At 36.0% G+C, this 24572-nt stretch overlaps 2 protein-coding genes across 11 annotated transcripts in view; one reads left to right on the top strand and one right to left on the bottom strand.

Annotated features, from left to right (window-relative positions):
• LOC100891918 (far upstream element-binding protein 3) overlaps window positions 1–16546 on the top strand; it is a 38282-nt gene extending 21736 nt beyond the window's left edge. For 6 of the 10 annotated variants that reach the window (XM_030997013.1, XM_030997012.1, XM_011662299.2 and 3 more), the window contains 11 exons: window positions 481–513; window positions 1241–1346; window positions 2035–2135; window positions 2947–3187; window positions 3685–3839; window positions 4599–4720; window positions 5260–5344; window positions 5729–5936; window positions 7539–7601; window positions 9050–9162; window positions 14318–16546. In XM_030997013.1, the coding sequence (XP_030852873.1) occupies window positions 481–513; window positions 1241–1346; window positions 2035–2135; window positions 2947–3187; window positions 3685–3839; window positions 4599–4720; window positions 5260–5344; window positions 5729–5936; window positions 7539–7601; window positions 9050–9162; window positions 14318–14326 (1236 nt within the window). In that variant the 3' untranslated portion in view covers window positions 14327–16546. Of the gene's footprint in view, window positions 1–480; window positions 514–1240; window positions 1347–2034; window positions 2136–2946; window positions 3188–3684; window positions 3840–4598; window positions 4721–5259; window positions 5345–5728; window positions 5937–7538; window positions 7602–9049; window positions 9163–11148; window positions 11185–14317 lie in introns of all 10 variants that reach the window. The other 4 variants (XM_030997014.1, XM_030997015.1, XM_030997016.1 and 1 more) reach the window with 4 other exon arrangements.
• A 5888-nt stretch (window positions 16547–22434) lies between these two features.
• The window catches only part of LOC100892785 (sushi, von Willebrand factor type A, EGF and pentraxin domain-containing protein 1), a 48110-nt gene continuing 45972 nt past the window's right edge, over window positions 22435–24572 (bottom strand). The window contains exon 30 of the mRNA XM_030997438.1: window positions 22435–23719. Coding sequence (XP_030853298.1) covers window positions 23511–23719 — 209 coding nt within the window. The 3' untranslated portion in view covers window positions 22435–23510. The remainder of the gene's footprint in view (window positions 23720–24572) is intronic.

Here is a 24572-nt window from a genome sequence, read left to right on the forward strand (position 1 = left end):
CTAACGGAAGTTTCGGTTACTAGAGTAGTGTCCATGCCACATAGTCGGGTCTGATATGTTGTTAGTTTGGGGGGGGGGGGCATAAAAGCCACTGAAATACAATTAGGATTTGTGTCTTCATAAGGTCTCTTCTTGTCAAACATTTCATTCAAAGTGATTGATGTTTCTCAATTTCCTTTCCTTGAAGTAGTGTTACTGCATACCTGCCAACTTTTCACAGCAAAAATAAGGAATACTATCCATTTAGTATACTTTCCACGCAGAATATTTCAAAAAAGAGAGGAATCTATGGGTTAAAACAATAGCTTGAAGGCCAAAAAATTAGAATCATTCCTCTAAAATAGGTACTGTTGGCAGCTCTTTATTAGTAACTGATGGTGTTGGAGTTGTATGTCTTTCAAAAGTAGAGTTATGCTAGATTGTGATTCGTATTCCCTGTTGTCATCATTTGAAAAAGTTTTGTCATTTGTTCATTTGCAGGATAACTTCTACTCTCGTGGTGGCCCCCACAAGGTTTGTATTTTATCCTTATTTGGTTTCCTTAATTCACTTTCTTTTTCTTCCCAAATTTCATCTTTTACTTGAATTTTTCCTATGTACAATGGACTCCTCAAGGAGTCAAACTTGTCTATGTGTGAGGGACCTGTAGATGATTATTTTAACATAACTTTATGTATTCCATTAGTAGAGATATTGAAAGAAAGGAAGGGAAATATGGAAGATTGAATTATTTCTGTTGGTTGAATGTCTTCCTTTTTTCCACAGTAGATAAATGCGCTTAATAAGTATTTATTATTATAATTACTGACATTAATCCTTGCCTTGTCTCTTTTTTAAATTGTGACATATTCTGTAATTGAAGACATTGGTAATGCATTAATGATTGATTTACAAGTGCTTTATTGTATCTGGTTAAAGGCCCAAGCTCAAATAGGTACAGGAGAAATTGTCCATTTTTCGTAACATAAACAAATCTAATGCATACGTCTTTGTGAATGCGAACTGCATACAGTAGTTGTTGCCAGGTAGGATGAACATGGCTTTCCTTACCTATCAAACACATAATGGATTTTTCATTCTGACTATTGAAATACAATTATTCATTACATGTGAATAAAATATATGTATTGAGGCACTTCACAAAGACTTATATATTTAATTGGTTACATTATGAGAAATGGTCCATGGGGGTAAAAAAAATAGGCAATTTTTCAGCAAAACTTGTATTTCTGTGTTACAGGACGTGATTGTTCCAAAGCATGCAGTGGGCATGGTGATCGGTCGTGGAGGGGACATGATCAAGAGGATCCAAGAACAAACCAAGGCTCGCGTCCAGTTCAAACCAGGTGAGTTCCCTACTTGGGAATGACCAGTACTGGTCTGGGTACGACGGTGTGTTCAAGGTTGACTAGAAGTGCTTGAGGATTCCTAAAGGCACATCTTGTGCTGCCCAACAGCTGTTCATTCAAATCCCAGTGCCTTGTTAGTGCTGTATGATGATTTTGGTTGCAAAAACCTTTGAAGAGGGGGGATGCTGATGACTCGTTGACCAATTCTGCATTAATATATGTTCCACATTTAAATTGACCAATTTGATTTGTGTAGTGCTTGTATTGATCTTTTTACCTCATACACTATGGTTCAGATTTCCACTTTGAACTTCTATTACTATTTGAACTTTGAGGAATTACTGCTCAGTACATTTAAATAGAATTGCAAGCTATATGTCGTTTCCATTATACAAACTTGATCTTTTGGTATTTGATGGTTATGAGAGTATCTCACTGTCTATGCTGAATTGCTCACAAGCAAGCCTCAAGATATTTGTTTTAGAGGGCTTTTTTAGAATTGTCATCACTGAAATTGTCATTATAAAGAAGACAATTTGGGCCCTTGTTGAGAGCTACAGTTTCTGTTCTGTGGGCTCTGGACTAAATCTTCCCGAGCCCCTATGCATTCATGTTTTGCTTACAAGATGTGGACCAATCAGTTCCAATGAGTTCTATATTTTGTCTGTTTCACTCCCAACCGAAGGTGATCGTGATGCACCGGAGCGTGTTGCTCTGATCACTGGCTCAGCGGAGAGTGTCAGCATGGCCGAGTCTATGGTCAACGACCTGGTGGCCAATGCAAGGGTAAGGTTCCCCCTTTTTTCTTTCTCCTATTATGTTTTTCCTTTTGTAGTTATGGATTAGTTAATTTAATTACTCATTATTCCTAAGTATCATTTGAGGTGTTCACACGTTTACAAGCATTGCTCAATAATGGACCCCTCTGTTTCCAACATGTATTTTTTACATTTGTTTTAAATGCTTATAATTGATTTGTAATGTTTTGTTGAAAACATGAATAAATTGAATTGAATTCTTGAATAGTATATTTCCAACTTTAAAAAAAAAGCTGAATCATCTGTTCAGAGAAAATATTGCAGTGGCGGGGTGTTATGGACTTTAGGAAATACAATACAAGTTTTGCAGATTTCTACATAAAGTCACATGATTAGAGGAAACCTATTCTTGCTTTATGCCTCTCTCATACACTTTGGTGGGGAATCTTGTAGCTTAATAGGCAATAATATAATAAATCTTGCAGAATAAGTAAGTTATTTCTTGGGGTGAGATTTCCTTTAATTCCTGCTTTTTATTGTATTGTGCAATTGTGTGCATCATGCTAGAGCCCTGCACCTAATTGTTCTTTGTGGGTGCAGGGTGTATTCTTGATGCCATAGCAAAGTTCCTCGATTCTTTCAAAGGCCTCGTCCTGAATATTGTGGATGAGGCCTTCAGAGTCGTGGCAACAGATATTGTCATTTTCAAGGGTTTATTGAACAATTTCATATCTTTTCCAATGACTTCAAGAAAGTTCCTTTCATACTGCAGTCACTTGACCCAAATTTTTCTTTAATTGTTAATGTTCTTTGATCGTTAAAAATGTTTTTCATTGCAGGACATCGGTATGGATGGAGGTGATATGGACGGTCAAGGAGGTCCATGGATGGGCAGTGGACGTGGTAGAGGGCGTGGCAGAGGAGGCGGTGGACCCAGCTTTGGAAGCAGAGGAGGTGGAAACCGCGGAGGAGACTTTGGTGGCATGGGAGGTGGAGGAGGAGGCGGCGGCGGAGGGATTAGAGGAGAACCTTTAGACCACCGTGTCCCTGCTGGCAAGTGTGGCTTGGTCATTGGCAGAGGTATAGTCTTTTGATTGTTTTCTTTCTTTATTTTGTTAAGGTCGCACCGATCGTTCATTTATGTTTAGATTTTACAATGATAGAACGTTAGGGTTCGTTTCTGCAACCTATGTTGCATGTTGGTAGAACTTAAATTATTCCATTAACTTTACATGTAGTTGTAAATATATATTTCATGGAAATCAACACCTCACTTTATATGTTGGTAGAACTTGATTGCAATTCAGTCAGATTCTCTCTACTTTATGTGCTTAACATGTCCATTGCAGAAAACTCACCAAATTTGATGTTTTGTTTCCTTTTTTTGCCTATTTGCTTGACATTGTCACACATTCTTTGAATGTAACTATCCTATGAACACAATCTATGGGATTCTGAAAAAATGTCATACACACACACCCACACATTACAACACAAAAATCTTGGCTGCGATGACATCTGACTTTGCTGGGACTGATTTAAACTCCGATGGGTGACTCTCTGATGGGCTGATACAGGTGGTGAGAACATCAGGGCTATCATGCAGCAGTCCAGAGCACACGTGGAGATCAGCCACGGTCAACATCCTCCAGGACAGAAGATTTTCCTCATCTCCGGTGACCCAGAGCAGATCGACTACGCCAGGAGCCTCATCGACGAGAAGGTCAACGGGGTAAGTTGAGCTCATGGAGGGTTGAGGGTAATATGCACAGGGTTGGAGATGCAGTGACCTTTGGAAAGCTTACACACATTTTTAGGTCGCCTTAAAGCCCCACTGTCCTAGTTGTAGCTGCTTGCTCCCTCTACATAAAAAACAATGCCCAATCGGTGATCATTGGTCCCCCATGATCCTCTTTTTCTTATGTTGATTGAGAGCTGAGTTGATGAGAAAGCCACCTGTCATTGACCACACTGTGTGGTCTAATCCCTCCTGGCTAAACTAGTACAGTCGGCCTTTAAAAGGAGTCTCTTAACTTTTCATCAAAAAATTTTTTTAAAAAGGGCTCTCATTAATAAATGTGTAATTTTGCAGTAGTTTTTAAAGCTGGGAAATGTATGTGTTAGGAGAAAATTTCAACCCGTGTATGAAAATGCCGTCCATATCGAGCCTCTGCACCTTGATTAGCTGATTATTGAAAGAATCCTGGAAAACATTTCAACACCTCATACATGTCCATTTTTCAAGTTTATTTGTTTGATATAAATAAGCTCATGTGTTGAATGATACAAATAAAATCCATTCACATGTTGAGCTTTTGTTATGTAACAGCAGGTAGTTGAAGTTACGTTGGCAAAATAAGTTCTTTGCAGCGGTTCTGTAAATGGCCACATGTGTTGAATGATGTAAATGTCATTCATTCCTGTGGAAGCCGAGCTTTCGTGGTATAACACTGTGTGTTTTAACTTGTGTCTTTTGATGGTTTGTTCTCAGTCACCAGGAGGAGGACCTGGAGGTCCGGGTGGACCAGGAGGACCAGGGGGGCCAGGTGGCCCCGGTGGTGGAGGACCAGGCGGTCCTCAGGGACACAGGGGTGGATTTGGTGGTCCACCAGGGTGAGTTAATGTCGCCTTTACTTTTTACATATTCCTTTCCAGCGATTGGTAGAAATGATCGAGCAGAATAGGGCCTTGCTCACTTGATCCACGATAGACCTTGCATGTGAGCAAAAACACTGGAGTGGAGGGAAGGAGGGGGCTAAAAAAAATTGGGTGTGATTATTGATGGAAAGTTAGTGCGTGTGTGGGTCATTTGCAGAGCGCCAGGAGGGTAGTAATCTTAAGAATGGTGTACAACTTTATGCCCACCTTGCATTCAACAGAGGATAGGAATAAAGATTTTCCTGTGGAAGGTTGAGGAAAATAATATTCATATATATACATTAGCCTACTATATCTCATGACTTTGAATAATTTTTTTTCCCCCAGTAAATAATTGGTTGAACGGAAACTTCTTTTTTATCGTAAAAACAAAAACTGACACAAGAACAAAAATTTTTGAAAAATATTGTTTTTGTTTGAACTGACATGTTCTGCACTAAGTATATATTGTGTTGTATTTTTACACCCTGACTTTTGTTTTCTATTTGAAATAGCAGTGGTCCTCAGCAAGCCCCAGTCCAACAAGGGTACAACAACCAACAGCAATGGAATGCATACAGTCAGTGGCAGCAACCCCAGGTAAGCATGGCTGATGGTTGATCACTTCACTAATCTGTTGTCTGGCTCCGGACTTTACAGCATGTAGTATTCACCGTTTGGTGGAGTTTCATTTAAGACCCACTGCACTAGCTACTTGCTGTAGGGCAAACGATGCCTAATCGGTGCCTGTTGGTCCCCCATGACCGGTCCCCTTTTTCTTATGTTAATTGAGAGTTGATTTGATGAGATAACCACCTGTCAGTGACCTTGCAGGGAAGTCTAATCCCCCCTGGCCAAACTAGTACAGACTGGCTTTAAAACGGGTCAATTCAGATGTTGCAGCTATTAAACTTGTAATTTCACTCGTACATTGTTGTTCGCTACAATAACATACTTATTTCTTATTTTGATATGACTATGCAGCAACCACAGCAACAGCCACCCCAACAGCAGCCCCATCAACCAGCCCCCGACGCTTCAGCCTACGGAGACTCCAACCCTTACGCTGCTTACTACCAACAATACTACCAACAGCAGCAGCAGCAGAACCCTACCAGCCAGACGGCCAGCACGGTTCAGACCACCCCCAGCACCTCTGCTCCACAGTCCACGGACGCTCAGCAAGGCCAAGGTAAGATGCGTCAGTTACTACCCTTTCACCATGTCTGTCCGATGCAAACATTCTGGTGAGGGCCTTCATCTAGAGTGTGCTTTCTGTGATGTATAATGATTTGTGCACTTTGCTGTGCTTGAAGCGGTGATGGCAACGTGTTTAGTGTACTTCATTGAGAAGATTAGGAATGCAAATTATTCTGTTTTTCCCCCTTTTGTTACTGGCCGGATTCTAAAATCATAACTATTCTTGTATGCTGGTCTTGGGTGTTAGGAGGATCGTTTTTGCAAATGCACTTTGTGGATTTAGATACATTTGCATGTTCAGATCTTCCTTCACACAAACAGACCAAATGTTCTTAATGCAGAATTTTTCAACTTCAAATAAACAGGGGGAACTTGATAAGGGTTTAAATTTAAATTGACCTTTGAAGGGCATCATCCTGAACCCTGCTTTGAATTTGCCTGTGATGCCAGGGTGCATGGATAGATGCTAGAGCAATGACAGGATTCGCTAACACTACTTCGATTTCAATGGGTAGAGTTTGATAGTAGACCTGTCGACAGTTCCCCCTAAACAGATTTGTTTTTTGCATAGCTGACCTAGGATAAAGAGATACAGCTAGAGATCGAAATGCTCGTATATGATTCAACAATTTTTATTTTTTTCACTTCATGGAGAGTTTTTTAAATAATCTGGAGTTCTGGGCCCTGTCTTTTAAAGAAGTGATTGATCCAAATCAATCAAAGTTTGCAGTCCCCTAAGTACATAATTATTAATCGCAACTGGTTATAGAATTGTAGTTCTGGAATAAGTCACTGAAAGCAATTGTGAATCATTTATCACATTAAGGGCTGGGATGTTTAGATCAGTAAACTATTGACACAAACTTGCTCAAAATTCACATGTTACATTTATAAAGCAAGGAGACCCTGCGTTTTGCATGTTACGGGACGTTTAGTTTGACTTTCATTTTTTAATTGCTCCTCCCCCTTACCTACTCAAACATTTTCTCAGAAACATGTTCGGCAGATGTTATTTATATGTAGTTGTGAAATTTTGGCGTGAGTTTCATACGAGAAATTGAGAATTTATTTTATGTTATTGTCAGGACTTGAGATTTTACTATAGTTAAAATGTTGTTGGTGAAAGGAAAGGAGGACTGACAGATCGGAAGGCATAGGCTCTCATCGACTATGACGGCTGTGGTGATGAGCTTCATGCTTCTGTATGCTGTAATCATTGCAGAATAATCATTAAAAGTGCATCGTTTTGTTTGCTAATAATATCATCAAATTCAGCTTTTAAGATCTCGCCTATAACAGAGTGGATTGGCTTTCAAGCAGCCGTCCCACATGACTGATCTTGACAGAAGTAGGCAACCACGTGAACAAACAATCAAAAACATTACATCTACAACAACAAAACTTGGGGTGTGGGGTTCAACGTTTAAAGACAATGCCAGACAAGCTAAATAAATAGATACTAAACATTAAATCTACCGGAGTGATTTAGTAGAAAGCGCTGCTCTCCAGCAAAGCAACTTGAGTTCAGTCTTCAGTTACTCAACTTACTATTTCTTTCATTTCCCCAATTGTTTTTTTGTTACGTGAAATGTAGCCAATAATGGTGCCGGTAATCGAGACATGCTTCGCCAGTGGGCCGAGTACTACAAAAACCAAGGTACAAGCATTGAAATCCAATTATTAAGTAGATAAGACACATAGCCCCAGCTTCGGACCATCTCACAACCACTCGGAACTTTGCTGGGATTAGCACCTCAGAAAGAAAGGGTTTGAATTGAACAAATTAAAACTAATACATGATGGATATATGTTTAACTTGGTAGATATGGTTTGATTGATTGAAAAAGCAACTTTTTCCATAACCTCAACAACATTTAGTAAAGCAAGGAAGTTCTAGGCCTGCAACTCGACAGTGGCTCCGACCAAGCCACAAAGTGTAGAACAGTATTATATCCTAACAAAAACCTGTACCGGTGGGGAAAAAGAATCTCTGATAACTGTAACCTTTGTAATTGTACTGGAACTCTGCATCATGTTCTTAATAATTGTGAAAGAATGCTCTGCCGATATACCTGGCGCCATAACAACATACTACGCATCATGCTCAAACACATTAAAAACACTTTAAGCAATTCCACCAAAGTATATGCAGACATAGAAGGAGAAAGCATCAATGGGGGCACCAAACATAATACATACCCAACACAAACCAGACATCTGCCACATTGACAACAAAAATAAGGACATTATCATCATCAAACTCACAGTCCCCTTCGAAACAAACATTGACACGGCACATCAACAGGGTGCAAGAGCAAACTAATTTGTAGTGAATTCGGTTCACTCGGACTCATAACCCCACAAAATAAATACTGCCTAAAGGAAATCCTCAAAATCAGCAACTCAACTAGGTACCCCGAATCCAGGGACGAAATATTGAAGGCCGTTCTCTTTAGTTCTTATGTAATATTTCAAGGAAGACGTGAGCCAGCATGGCAATTTGATCAATACCTTTAATTTATCAATCTATATACATTATTTTTTCATCATTTCCTGTTTATCAACGAACTTGTAACCATTCTGTATCGAACTGACAATATTTACTGTAATACGTCATTTATACATTATTCATGTATGTATCGTGTATGGGGATCTTTCCTTCCTCATCATAATGTTACAATTTTCTCCTTTTACCCTGTTCTGTACTATACCACTTCTGTTTTTCTCTCCTTGTCACATCTTCCTTTTCCCTTTCTCTCTATCCCAGTGCTCCTTGTTGTCACATATATTATTACACTGTAATTTGTATTGTTATTGTTAATGTACTTCGCTATTGTATATACTGTTCATTATAACCTGCCGCCTAACCCACTGGGTTGACGGGCCTGGTTTTTGTGTGTACATGATCTCTAATAAAGACTTGATTTACCACCTACCAAATGCAACTTTTTCCATAACCTCGATAACATTTAGTAAAACAAGGAAGTTCTAGGGCTGCAACTCGACAGTTGCTCCAACCGAGCCACAAAGTGTAGAACATCATTGATAACGGGTGTATGTTTTTCTTGTCTCTCCTTGATGCGTGTGTGTGTTTGATGGTTACAGCTGCTGGTCAGGCAGGTGGACAACCCCAGGACTACTCCCAGCAATGGATGGAATACTTCCAGCAGCAAGCTCTGTATTTTAACCAACCAAACCAGGGGCAGACACCCGCGCAGGTAAGTACTTCCTAAATTCACATCACATCACATCACACACCCTTTACAACATGTGACCGAACATGATACCCTCACTGGCTCTATATGCATATTTCTGTATGGTACAACTTCATAATGAACATATTTTTCTAAAGACATACCTTGTGCATAGAATGTAATTATTGATCTAATTGCTGTAATTGATTTAAATTTATTTCTTTGTCGAGGAATTTGTATATTGTAGCTCTATAATGAACTGTAGCTTTTTCATGTTACAGATTTACAATTTTTCATCATGGTGGTTTCCATCATTAGGATTTTCTTTCCTTAAAAAAAAACCCATGTAAATTTGGCTTGCTCAGGGTTATCTAGATAGTCCAAAGTATATGTTTAAAATCGTTTTATTTTTTGGGGGGAGAGGGGGATGAGGGTGTAGGAATACCTATCTTCCATTCTATTAAGCAAGTTATGAATGAATTCCGAGTTTTGTATTTGTCGCAATGGATGGTAATGATTGCTGGGACCCATGCTGCCATTAACAAAATAACTTTGGATGAGAGGTTTCACAGCATCAAATTGGGTCAGGGGATCATGTTTGAATAGATGGTTGTATATGCAGTTATTATGATACTTTGATTATACCTTTTTTTTCTTCTTCAAACAAATTGAAATTTCATTAGTTTGTATTAAAGCTCAGTTTTATCAATATGAGCGTGAAATACTTTGCCAAAAGCTAAGCAAAGTACCTAAACCGAAAACTAAGTAAAATACCCTTTTTTCTGAGACAAGTTTTGAAAACGGGCCCCCCAGTATCATATTTGTCATGATAATAGGTTAAAATGAATTAATTTGTATAGATGATCATGGTATGTGTCTGTTTGCCTGTGGAAAGTACAACAAGAAAATTGCTGGAAAGGATTATGCGAGAGGCAGAATGATTATGAGAGAGAAAAGATTGGACAGTGTTTTTTTGGATACTTTTTGATGAGTGGTATAATTTTGTGTGCGTGAATGTGTTTTATCTAATTTTGGAATGCTAGAAGCAGTTTCGCCATTATTATTGATGCATCGACTGGAATCTTTTTTTTTGTTAGGAAGAATTATATAATTTTGAGTAGTGCCCCAAGGGGGAGAAAATATGGATATTACTACCTATTTTTTATACAACGTTATCCGCGACTTCATCACAATCCACTGACCAAATTGCCCATTTGAGATTCGCATAGATGTAGTGATGTCATATTTCAGACAGTCAGAACTTATTATTGGTCAGATTTGTTTCAAACTTACGCCATTCTGTTTCTCTTATTTTTCTGCTTTCGTACAAATGAACTTATTTCAAAGGTTAGATTGCCTTTCAATATTTAGTATAACTTGCAGTATTCTCTTTGATCTACACCTTTAAATACTTCAGTTTCCATACAACTATCACTTTCTCAATCGCCATTACCATTACAATAGCTGTAGGAGTTTAACCGTCTAAATTTCAATTAGACTTTCCCTTTTTATCAGACCAAAATTGTTTTTCCCCATTCTATTCCTATTGTTCCCTAGTTCTCTGTTTATGGTCTAGTGCTCATTTTCCCCCCAGCTTAATTATTGTAATTAGGGATCTTGAAAATGTTTGACTTGTCATTTTGATAGTCATTTTCTAGTTACTTGTCAACATTGAACCATTAAAAGTTACTGCATGGCTATTTGCTATTATACTTGACTTTCTCAGATGTAATTTTTTTATTTTTTGAGCCAAAAATAAGACATCAATATTATAGAAATTTCTGTCATAATTTGGGGCATTTTTCTTCATAAATGTTTTTTTCTTCTTCTGAGATGCTTTCCCCATAATCAACATTTGCATCAATATTTCAATATCGTGTTTTCCCACTCATTTGCCCTCATATGCTATTGAAATATAATCTTCTGATATGACCATAGTGCTCCTTTGTTGTGTATATTGCAATTTGCTCACTTATTGTATGCAAGAAATTTGGCAAATTTCTTTTTCAGGCTAATTAGCAGCTCCATTCCTATCCTCAATCAAAGGTAAGATAAAATGTAAAACTAATATTGTGAATTGATCAATTTGATGATTTGCTATTGTATGAATACAATCCAATTGAATTTTCCATGAATATATGCGAGATTTTGTTGTCATTTGCAATTTTTGAATACTGCATTCTTATTGACTTGAATAATGACTCCTTCTGTAATTGGGGGGAAAATGTCATAAAAAAACGTTCCCTATTAGCGGTTAACTGGTTAATCGCTAGAAATTGTAGGAAATTAACCTGAAAAATTATTTAATTATTCTAAGGAAGGGGCTGCTTAGGTTTGCCACTACATAATTGCACGACAGTGTTTTTTGAGAATTTAGCCGAATTTGATTTGATCAGTTGGACATGAGATACAAAAATGATAATTTTACACCTCATTCACAGCTATTAACCCTTTTTTTTATCAAACACACACAAATATTTCCTTTCCAAATAGATAGGGCCTTATTATCAAAGTTGAAAAAGAAAAATGCATCAAGATTTATATATATTTAAGAATTCTGTCACATTTCGTAAAACATAGATTTCTAGTGGTTAATCAGTTAACTGGTAATTTATGTATTCCTTTCCAAAATAAAGATATTCAATATTGTCCTTTATACTTGAATATTTGTTTTGATATATGATGCATTTCATATTTTTGCTACAAATTGCATTCTAGATTTTGTACTAACTCATTAGAATATATATATATACAACCATCCAGCTGATCATAAGTACTTGAAAATGATTTTTTTTTTTTTTTGTGGACCTTTTATGAATATTTTATTTATTTTGTGACATAAAAATATCTGCCCACATTTCTACCAAATGAATAATTTGATTTTTGAATATTATGTGTGCTTTGACGATATTTTTTCAAGGCAATCTTTGTTCTATTTCTTTGCGGGTAACTTGCCATTTATTGTCTTGGTATATATAATGAGTGATCATCGATGATACCTGTATAAATGCAGTATTATATCGTAGGAATGTTTCTGAAAATTTGATTTTCTTGCTTACTGAGGGGTATTTTGTGACTTCTTCTTCCTTGATATTTGTTTTCCATATTTTCATCATTTTCGAAATATTTTAATTCTTGATGAAGTTATTCTTAAAATTTGAAAGTACAGATCCTTCTGTCATGTGCTCTCCCCCCCCCCCCCCCCTCTCTCTCTCTCTCTCTCTCTTTTATCATGATTATTTCACATGTTGATGAAACTTTGACGTTAATAATGAATTGTGACAAGTTAGTGCGTGAATATTGCAAATTAGTCATTTTATAGATTTTTGTTATTTACTTTGATATGTGGGAAAAGAAGTAAAGCTATTTCAATACTGCTATGAAATAAGAAAATCATTGAGAATTTCTTGCCTTGTTCAATGCTAGAAAACTATTTTGAGGCATTTACGTTGAAAGTGTTCCACCCCAAATGCTCTGAATTTTATTGTATATTATAGAAGATCAAGCATGCTATATTTCACTTTGATCTTTTATGTGTAAATCATGTGGCACCAGATTTTATTCATGAAAATGAGACTAGATTAAACCTAATTAAACTTATTTGACTGATTTAATAATTGCAAATCAATGTCCCATTTATTATGTACAAATTTGTGTAATTCTGAAATATCTTTGATTATATAGAACTAACTCTTCGTGATGCCTTCGGGGAAGAAAACAGTTATTTTTTATGGAATGAAGACTTTTAGTGCTCCATAAATCTTGGGACCGACTCTCTTATCTTAGTCTGTGTTTAACCAGGACTTGGTTATAAACGATCTAACCTCTAATTGGGCTGATTCATACTGCCAGAATACATTGTATAGCTACCGGTATACAATTGTCATATACCGGTAGCTATACGATAAATTCTGGTCGTGTGAACTAGGGGGGTTATATCAATATATTTATTTGTGTATTTTCTGCTGAATGGTGACAATGGGTCTTCGGTCTTGACATGTCTTCTTTAGATTGAATATTGCTTGATTTTCATTTGACGTCTTCCATTTTCATATCGAGATTGTATTTTTACTCATAATTATTTTGAGATTTGAATGTTTGTGTATTTGAGAGATGTCATGTGAAATGGGCGATGGATTATATTTCCTTATTGATCGACAAGTTATTATTTTTTACAATAGTTCTTGCTATCTGTTTTGAAGAACATATTTTCTTGAATTTGAGAGAAAGAGAAACTTATTACATGTAGATGCTTTTCCTGGGCATCTTGATTCTTGAATATTCCATATACATTCTTATGAAGTTGTACAGCCTTCTGTGAGGCATAATAGTTTTAACACTGGAATTTTTATTTTCCCTGGTTTATTTTTATTATGTAAGACTTGCACAAAGAGATCTAATATTGGATATTTGAAATAAACCTGCACTTTATTATTCATGTGCAATATTTTCCATTCGTATTTTGCATATATGGCCATGGGTTATTGGAGATTAAATAATGATTATGATATTGATAATATTGTGGGGCTTACTTTTTCACCTTCAAATACTGGAATTCATGCCTGTTGGAAAGGATTATTTTGACACCTGTGATTTGTTAACATTTGGGGGGGGGGGTGGCAATTGATGGGGCTTGCCATTAGAAAAGAGTTTCTAAATTGTCCAGATTAACGAAAGTTTCATGCCGTGATACCATTGGTAACGCTGAAATCAGGCAATATTGAAAACAAATTGTTGCTATGAAAAATCTTGTTATTCAAAATTTGTGAAAGCTGAAAGTGTACAAATTTCCCCCAAAAAAATCTTAATGTTATTTTAACTATACTGTATAAAAAATATGAGCTTCTAATATTACTGCTATAATGAGATATTGAAAGTTTCAAAACATTCTTAAACAACAAAATGGACTACTCAAAGCGCCCGTACACTCTTGCATAAAATATGTCCCATATCAATAAGATAAATTTGAATTGTGTGTGATAATCTGAATACAAATTTTTCAACCTACATGTAGCAATTTTTTTAAAGTACTAGAGTATTATGGAGTAATAAAGCTTTTAATTTTCATAATGTATATGTGCATTGTAGATATAACCACACTTTCTCCTCAGATGCTGACGGATCTTCCTGGACAACCCATTTTGCAATGTTTTTGTTTCATGTTCTTATATATTCACAGGGTCAGTGAAGCAGTTTTAAAGTATCTCTTCTCACGAATTCTTCAACACTTCGTTAAAATCATTATATGCATTGCTGATATAAAGATTCGCCGATACACATATTCCTTGCTTTTTTGGTTGTTGTAGTGGACGCCCGTGGTGGGTGGCGTTCAGAGGGTAGAATTTGCTCTCCATGTAACATAGGATTATGCCAGACACTTAAAATTGTTATGTAGTGGAGTTCATAAGTTAAAACAGGATGTATATAGAGTTTGTTTCTGTTTTTTTCTGTCATTAATACCTTAAATATCTTATTCATTTATCTTTTTGTTTGTTTATAAATTACTTTTTCATTGATTTTTCTGTGCCTGAAGAGTTGAATAGGTTATGTATGTAAGCCATATTTTGATGTTGTGTTTTACAGTGATAGTATGGTAAGGGTTGTTTGTAGTGTTTTAAACTTATTCCTTTATGATAAATTAATGTAATGAACGTGTAACTATTTGATGTAAGCCATGTAAATATTAATTAGTACCTCAACTTATAATATGTATACACAAGAATATTTGAGGCCTAGGCCCTTAGGAGTTGTTTGCACTACGATGGTATTTTCTTCCCCCTTTCGTGATATAAATGTTCCAACGTATGGGCATCTTCGTACAGAGTACATGATTGATTATTTGAAAAATGAAACTGATAACATATACTTGCGTCTACTACCTATAATGCAATGCCAAAAATATTTTTTTTCTCTTGAATTTGCATATTTCTATTAAAGAGAGATGTGACTTTGCGTGTTATATAAAGCGGTTATTTGAATTGTTGACGAGTTCTTTTCCCTTACTTTAGTAGGAGGTGAACTGGGCTGTCCCTCGCAGTGCTGAAACGTGTAAGTGAATAAGAAAAGCAATGCAATGATCTTTGATTTGTCATAAACGTTTTGTATCAAAATGAATAATGCATATGCTATAAATTATTGAAAAACTATTTTGTCTTGACAATCGCAGACATTTGTATTTGATCTTTTTTCTTTGTTCCAATTTTGTTTATATATATTTTGTGATAGGAAATAATCAAAATTTGGACAAAGTGATTTCATGCTGTGCTACAATTATTGAAATGATTATGTTTATTGTATTCACCTCTACATTTAAATATAGTACTTTGACAATCATATGTTGAAAATGCATTTAATTATTCAGTCTAACATGTTTCTATGTTTATGAATGATACAAGATTTTTTTTTTCTCCATTGCGCGATATAAACGTTTCTCTTTTCCATTTGAAAATGAAAAATCATGTACCGTATGCTGCCCGTAGGATATAGATTATAGAAACAACTGTTATTTGCCTTGATGTATTATTATTTTGAGACCTGTTACAATATATATAAAGTAATCTTTTGTATGTAGATAACTTTAACTGATATACTCTTAAAACTGTAGGTGGAATATGTGTAAAATTAAGTTATGAATGAATGAAAAAAAGCAGGGAAATGGTTTTAAATGATGCATATATTCTCCTACGGATGTACCGACTTTACGAGGCTTGGATGCATGACGGATCTAGCAGAGTAAGGTCATCAACAGCTTTCATCGTTCTATGGTAAGATTGTAGCTCTAAGATATTTCCTTTATGCATTGCCAACAGTTTGTGTATATTGCTCATATTGATATGTTTTCTTATTGTTAAAAAAAAAGTTAGGTTAAAAAAAAAATAATATTCCAACAAAATATACATGAAACTTTGCAAAATTTCTTTTGTCATGAAATGTTACTTTTATCTGAGACTGTTTTCATATGTTTAATATTGAATAATGTGAATATACTATATCATTGAAGCTACATGTATGAAGTATGTTTTGTACAATATGACCATAATGACCTTAGATGACTACATGTACTATTGCATTTTGACTTTTTACTGTTATATTTTCATATAATTCCTTGTGTAATTGATTAAAAGGGTGAAATATAAAACTTTTTTTTTATTGTGTTCAGACATTTTTGCAGTATTCTTGTTTAAAAATCTGAGAGTATATACATGAATTTAAAAGATCACTGTATTGTAACATTTATGTCAAGGTTTGCATCTATTCTCATGTTCCCCGTTAGTACTGAAGTATTTTGCATGGTGTAAAAGTGTATATTTGACTGTAGAAAAGGAAACACATTTGTGTCTCTTTTATATTGGCTTCATTGATTCTTTTTAAATATCTAATAAAGCAAGTTGCTCTGGTTAATTGAAAATTGTGTCTACATTTGTTTGTCTTCTGTGGTGCCACAGTACTTTGAAATTGAATTCCTGTTTTTCCTGGACTCTGAGTGACACAAAAAGCTACTGGATATGCAGGGGAAGAGTTCTTTCAAGCATGTCTGTACTAGTTTGGCTATGGGGATTAGACCTCCCTGGAAGGTATCTGACAGGTGGTTATCTCTTCAATTCAGCTCTCAATTAAACATAAGAAAAAGGGGGTCATGGGGGACCGACAGGCACCGATTGGGCTTTAATTGCTACATAGTGGGCGCAAGTAGCGCAGTGGGGCTTTACAAGAAAATCCAACCGTGATAGACAACTACTCTTAAAGCCACTGTCCTACTTGTAGCTACTTGCTCCCTCTATATAACAAACAATGCCTAATTGGTGACCATTGGTCCCCCATGATCCTCTTCATCTTATGTTATTTGAGAGCCAAGTTGATGAGATGGCCACCTGTCATCAAACATGCCTTGTAGTCTAATCCCTCCTTTACACTAGTACAGTGGGGCTTTAAAAGAAGCAGACTGGCGAGTGTTTGAAAGTTGTATGGGCTGTGATGTAGTGTGCTGGACTACTTTCCATTTGTTTAAAGAGAAGGTTGAGTTCTGGGAAGAGGTAAAGAATAATTCCTGAGTGTTATTGTTATTATGCAAGTGTGGAAGAACATCAGATAAAACGTGAACATTTTACGCCACATTTTCGTGTAGTCCCATTCCGGTATACATCTTTCTGTGTACAGTGTTTGTAACTTTACCAAGACTTTGCCCAATTTCTTATCATTTTGACGATTCCAGAACCTTGCAATACACACAAATACTTATAGGTAATACAAAGTTTTGGGAAATTTAGAAAATTGGGTGGATAGTGAATCTTTACAATTTTTATATATCTGGATGCCCCTGTGGATGTATAATAAGCACTAAAACAATTAGCCCCTAAAAAACTTCTGTTTTCAAGAAAAATTGAATACAAAAATTTACCGGTGCTCCCGGTAAATTTTGATAAATTTCAAATAGCGCCTATGGCCGTACAATCGTAGCTGCGACCATGAAAATCTCAGAATATGTAGTTGGGATATATAATTTCAAAATGGGAATAGCTAAAAGGTTAATTTCAGTCAAGAAACATTGTTTCATAGCTAAATTCATATCTTGACCTTGAGAGGGAGCTATACAATATAAAGAGTTTATTATTTATAATTTCATAACTTTAGACTCGATTTCAACCGCGACAACGATCAATGTATATTGTAGGAATGCATATGCTTCCAATATGTTAATTTGAACCAAATTCATGACCATACCAAAACTTTGTAATACCTTTAATGCTAGATGATCAACCTTTTCTGATCGATTCCACACCGTTTCTTTTACAATGCAATCGCATGCCCAGACCTCAACTTTATCTTTAAAGACAGAATGTCAAGTTTTCCAAATGTATGATTTGCAAGTTTTTTTTTTTTTTTTAGAGGACCCTTAGTACTGTTATGAGTTCTTCCATAATACATTTTGAGTGGTGTGCCAAGTGAGAAAGCTTATAGGAGAAAAATGGAAATAAATATTTTTTGTACACATCAAATGGGAGAGTAACTTGCAAGAATGAACAGAAAGCTGAAATATATAATAATAGTAATAATAAACACAACTATAAGCAGATGCTAAAGGAGCAAAGCACCTGTGATTTGCTACCGGAAAGTAAGACGAAAAGCTGTCGTACGTTGCACTGCTATTCAGTTTGGAAGTACATGTACGAATAGACCAGTTTGTAGATACAATCTACACATGAGCCAATAAAGTGATCTTTCTCACTTATCTTTCATCATCTCCCTCTCATTTCTTTCTCTCCTTATTCTAGAGTATCTCTCTCTCTCTCTCTCTGAAATACATATACATGTAGTACACTGTAGTGCATCTACGGTGGAACCTATTGACAAAGTCCTTTGAGACTAACAAATTTATCCCAATGTATTGAAGCTTTGTTTTCAAGTCCCCTACCCCCCCCCCCCCCCCAAACAAAAACAAAAAATACATGTATTGAATACAATATGGGACTAACATTGTAATATGATTCTACTGTACTAAATGACAAAATAAAAACTTTTTTTTTTGCATCAGACCTTAATGTTGTTTTATTCTAAAAAATATTCTATGACAGAATTGCTCAAAGCAAATACAAGTACAGTACATTGTGTGACAAAAAATATTTTTCAAAATACACATGTCATAGCATAACAGGTTTTTTTTTCCAACAATAAGATGGTGACAAAGTATTCTGTACACAGAGTTCACCTAAAAGTTTACAAAATACACGCTTAATTTATAAGACCCTCGATCGCCACCCTCGCTCTCCATCCACACATGCCGGTATTTGAAGTAGCTATTGACAGAATCGATAATAAGGACCAAGAAAAAAGAAAAGACAAATAATTTCTGCCGCAATTCATGAAATTGTTGTCCAAGCACCTGGCCGTTAGACAGGGGGAGCCATTAAAAAGGGGAGGGTGAGGGTGGCATTTAACCCCCAAAAAAGAATTGCTTTGCATTCTCATTTTATAGTACTGGTATATAAATCATTCAAGCAAATTAAAGAAAAACTAGATGGAATTCGACTGCGCGCAGTCGAAAATGATGCCTCCGTCATAGAGCAATTTTACAAACCAAAACAGAAGAAATTTTTCAAATTCAAGTTCAATTGTAATCCATTAACAGGTTCTCAGAATATCGTGATTACAAACAATTTCTCATATACATATATGACCCTTTGAACTTTGACCTCATGATCCTAATATCTACTCAGCTCATTGGCTCTGCAAGATATCCAGAGTTAAATAGTAATCCATCTGTCAGTTCTAATGAGAATGCGTTCACAAGCTATTTTTGCATACATAATGAGCCCATGACCTTGGACCTTATGAACCAAGAATCTACACAGTTCATTGGCTCTGCAAGATACATAAATGATCTAAGTTTGGCAGGAATCCATCAATCTGTTCTAATGATAACGCGATCACAAGCTGTTTTTGCATACATAATGGGCGCTGTGACCTTTGACCTTTGACCTCGTTACCCAAAATCTAATAAGTTCATCGGCTCTGCAAGTAACATACATGACCTAAGTTTGGCAGGAATCCATCAATCGGTTCTTGAGATAACGCGATCACAAGCTGTTTTTGCATACATAATGAGCCCTGTGACCTTTGACCTTTGACCTCGTGACCCCAAAATCTAATCAGTTCATTGGCTCTGCAAGATACATACATGACCAAAGTTTGGCAGGAATCCATCAATCGGTTCTTCAGATAACGCGATCACGAGCCGTTTTGCATACATAATGAGCCCTGTGACCTTTGACCTTTGACCTCGTGACCCCAAAATCTAATCAGTTCATCGGCTCTACAAGATACATACATGACCAAAGTTTGGCAGGAATCCATCCATCGGTTCTTCAGATAACGCGATCACGAGCTGTTTTTGCATACATAATGAGCCCTGTGACCTTTGACCTTTGACCTCGTGACCCCAAAATCTAATCAGTTCATCGACTTTGCTAGATACATATATGACCAAAGTTTGGTAGGAATCCATTGATCCGTTCTTCAGATAACGTGATCACGAGAACGGGACGTACGTACAGACGTACGTACAGACGTACGGACGGACGGACGGACGGACGGACGGACAACCCGAAAACATAATGCCTCCGGCTACTTCGTAACGGAGGCATAAAAATCATTGGCTTTTCCCTAGCAATTACTACATGTAATCGTCCAAAATAAAAGACTTTCTTCTAAAAAAAAAAACAAGCAAATTAAACGTCGGTACCATCACCATAATACTAGAATCGCCAATTAACAGCATAAAAATGTGTCGAGTACTTTTATTTTTCTTGTATTTGTTACATTACGAGCTAGATATTAAATTTGTCATAGCTTTCCTCTTTCGTGGTTAATAAATGCATCACTATTTTACACGTACAAAGTCCCTAAAGAACAATGATAACTAGACAAAATTGTTCATAACAATCTTCCTATTACTACTGTTACATGAACAAACTTTTCCATACGGTTTATGCTCTATGCCAATTTGTTATACAAGGATGATTTCATAAAATACACGTTCATTCATTATTCAACACGGTATCAAATTTTTGCAACACCTCTCTTTACTTGATCAAATATAAAAATTATTCATACTTGTGAGGTACTTGGTGCATCACAGTACAGTTGATTTAACAATGCCAAGAAATTCCTTTCAAGGCTCGCTCAGTCATGGCATAACCCCCATGGTGTTTATACAGGGGTGATAGTGAGCACTAAAAAAAAAAAAGTTTTTTTGTTTTCCCCTCGACCACGTCCCCCTTGAGTAAAAATAAGAAGAAGAGGATTCGCGGGGGAAAAACGGCATCTAACAACGTTCCCCCCTTTCGAGTAAGAAAATTGGGAAAAAAATAGGGTAGAATAGAGAAAATAGGGGGGAAATCGGGAAGAAGAAAAAAAATCTGTTGTTTTTTTTAAATCGGGAAGAAAAAAAATGATTTAAATCGGGTTTTTATCAGGCCTGTTTTTAAGACGACCTAAAACACACTTTACATTTCTGTAGCTTATAACACAGCGCTTGGTGAATATGCGCAAGTCTTTAGTTTAGCGTCGCCATGGCCATTATCAAATCAAAAACGTATGTGGTGACTTAAAGGTAAAGACCAGTTTCGGAAACGCCCCCCTCTCAAAAAAATGAAATGGAAGCTTTTATTACCAATCATGTGAAAGAATATGTTTTGACTAATACGTAATGATACAGATTTTGCAGAGAAACCGCCTACTAATCAATATATTTGGTAAAATATATCTATTTGGACCTGATAGATATAACGCATGAATCGTGTAGTCCCATATACATCTTTCTGTGACTGTGCTTGTAACTTTACCAAGACTGGGCCAATTTTTCTTATTATTTTGATGATTCCAGAACCTTGCAGTACACACCAATACTTCTATGCTAGATGATCAACCTTTTCTGATCGATTCCACAACGTTTCTTTCACAATGCAATGGCACGACCAGAACTGGGGGGTGTTTCACAAAGATTCTAAGTCGAACTTAACTCTAAGTTGGATTTAAATGTTATGGAATCAAAGCCATAAGCATCCTTGAAAATAGGTTGTAAAACTTATTTCAAAAGGCATAAAATGTTGATTTAAATCATTCATATTTTCTATTAACATGGGAGATTTCATATTCTTGATATAGAATTTATGAAAAGTCTAAAATACTTTAATTTTTGCTTTTGAACATATTTCATTATAAGGCTACAAATGGCTCTTCATAATATTTAAGTCCAACTTAGAGTTAAGTTAGACTTAGAATCTTTGTGAAACAACCCCCCCCCCCCCCCTGGTCTTTATCTTTAAAGCACCATATCTGAACAAGCCCTGAGCATGGACATGTATACCCAACAATGTGTGCTCAAAAATTCTCTCTGAACGGTTGTATGGTGAACACATTGTAGCAATATTATCAATACGCTTATGTAATCGGTAGAGTGGTATTCTGAAATTCTTTCATCTTTTATGTTGGTGATAATCTAGGCATGTTAATTTTCATAACGGATCATCGAGCCATCGATTAGTTCCTATAAAAATAGCTGACTGTTCACCTATAGTTCAGAGATACCTCTGCAAAGCACCGATGAAAAGTGTTCACTTTCTGTGATTTCAAATTGTTGTAACAACTAAAATACTGTACCTGTCGCTAACATAAAAGAAAAGATTTCAGAATACGACCCCCATAAAGCTGCAAAGTACCAACAGAAGTGGTTTCAAATCGCAAACGACATAAATTCTCCTGCCCTAGTGTTGTCACTTCATGCCAACTTCGTGTACAAGTGTTTTGACAATTTTCAGCGAATTTAATGGATTTTAATAAATAAATGGGCGTGTCCTTTTTTTGTTTAGTGTTTGGAACTAAAAAAATGTGTGTTTATAAGTGCAAGAAATTTCATGAAAAAGAGTAATCTTTTCACTGTATTTGCCAACATGAATGCATACCGGTATGTACAATGTTTTAGGGTGCTTGTTTGGTACTTGAAATGCCCCTAATTGGGTTATTCTTAAAACTTATTTTGTAATGGTTTTCCTGGTAACTGGGGTGTAACATTTTGTGGGAAATGTTTTTTAAGTTTGCAAATAGCGGGTCGTTATCGACTCCGCTATTACCTTCATGTGCGACACCTTTGAATATGAAGTGATACCACTGGGGCTTCCCCACATTTGAATTTTAAAGTTTTATTTATTCCACATTTTACATAAAAAACACTTTTTTTAATTTTTTTATACAGGTGTATATTATCATCATCAATAGTGATCTGTCAGTTGATGACAGGTTCAGTGACCCATTCAAAATTCTATATCAGGTGTCTCTCCACATTTCTCGGTCTTGAGCCAACCGTTTCATCGTTTCATACCCTGTTGAATACCCTGTTGTATATTATATAAGAGTAGATTTCACACAAGAATTTTTTTTTTTTTAATTAAAGATTTCAAATCAGGTATAATGTACCGAAAATAAGTACAAAATTTTGAAATATGTAGATAAAACGATGTAAAATGTGGGGATCCTAAATAAAAAGCATAGCTTGTATGTGAATAGGCTCCCGTACTGATTAACACAATATAGTAGGTCTGAATTTAAAAGGTATTATAGGAGGCGAGAACGGAGTAGTATAATATGAGATTCTAGAGACGTACAAGGAGAGTGAATTTGAGAAGGAAAGAAAAATTAAAATAAAGAGTAGAGAAAATAATATAATAATGATAAGTAGGAGAAAGGTGAAGAAGGGAAGGAAGAAGAAGAGGAAGACAAAAAGAAGTGGAAGAAGAGAAAGCAATTTGATGGCATTGTAAAATAACAACAAAAAAAAGTCTGTATAAGCCACCTGTACAATCCACTCTTGAACAAGATTATGTGTCAAAAGAGGATTCAGATGAACGCGGCGAATCAACGATCTCTGTGTTGGTGCGGGCCGTGGTAGTAATGATGTCTGAATCAGATTGAAACCATGAATTTTGTCCCTCTGGACCATCATGGCTGCCAAGGCTGCTAAAGCTGTCGCTCGTTTCATCTTGTGGGCGAGGTGTCTGGGGTGCTGGGGTCTGAACACGAACAGGCTCTGCAGTTTGTCAGAATAAAAGCATTAAATTTAGCATGAAATAATCATACTTGTTTCTACCTAGGGAAGAATTCTTGATTCACTGAAACTTCAATCGTTCTGATAGAGTGAAACTCACTCTTTCCTACAATTTCCATATTACAGACAAGAAGAAAAAAGTTCTGGCTGTCTATAGGTAATCACTTATCAAAATGGCAACAAAGTTGCTAATTGATAAACGACCAATGATCCCTCGAGCTTAAAATCAGAACAAAAATCTATTATTTACGGGGTGTGCCACTCTAATGGGTCACTTTTTCACAAAAAATCCCTAAACGTGGGTCCAATTTTTAACAAAATATCATTAAAGGTAAAGACCAGTTTTGGGAAACGCCCCCCCTCTCAAGAAACGAAATGGAAGCTCTTATTACCAATCATGTGAAAGAATATGTTTTGACTAATACGTGATTATACAAATTTTGCCGGGAAATTGCCTAATAATTGATATATTTAGTAAATTATTATATCTATCTGGACCGGATAGATATCATGCAAGTGTTGCATAGTCCCATACACATCTTTCAGTGTACTGTGTACAGTGGGTCTTTTTTTGAGAAAAATGGCCCAAAATTGCCACTAATAAGGGGTTTCGAGGCTTGAGCGTCACACCCCCATCCAAACCAAATCTGAGTATTCCCCCCCCCCCTCCGGCTTTGACTTGTGCAGTTATGCACAGTAAACTGTACATGTATTTATACATTACACATGTACTTATTTGTATGAAACAACCTTTTTGTATAAAACAACCATTGGCAAGCAATATCAATGAGTTACCATATTCTATCGATTTTTTTTATTTATTTTTTTTTAAATT

Source organism: Strongylocentrotus purpuratus, unplaced genomic scaffold, assembly GCF_000002235.5.
Source record: "Strongylocentrotus purpuratus isolate Spur 01 unplaced genomic scaffold, Spur_5.0 spur5_scaffold_4, whole genome shotgun sequence".
NCBI classification, from domain to species: Eukaryota; Metazoa; Echinodermata; class Echinoidea; order Camarodonta; family Strongylocentrotidae; genus Strongylocentrotus; species Strongylocentrotus purpuratus.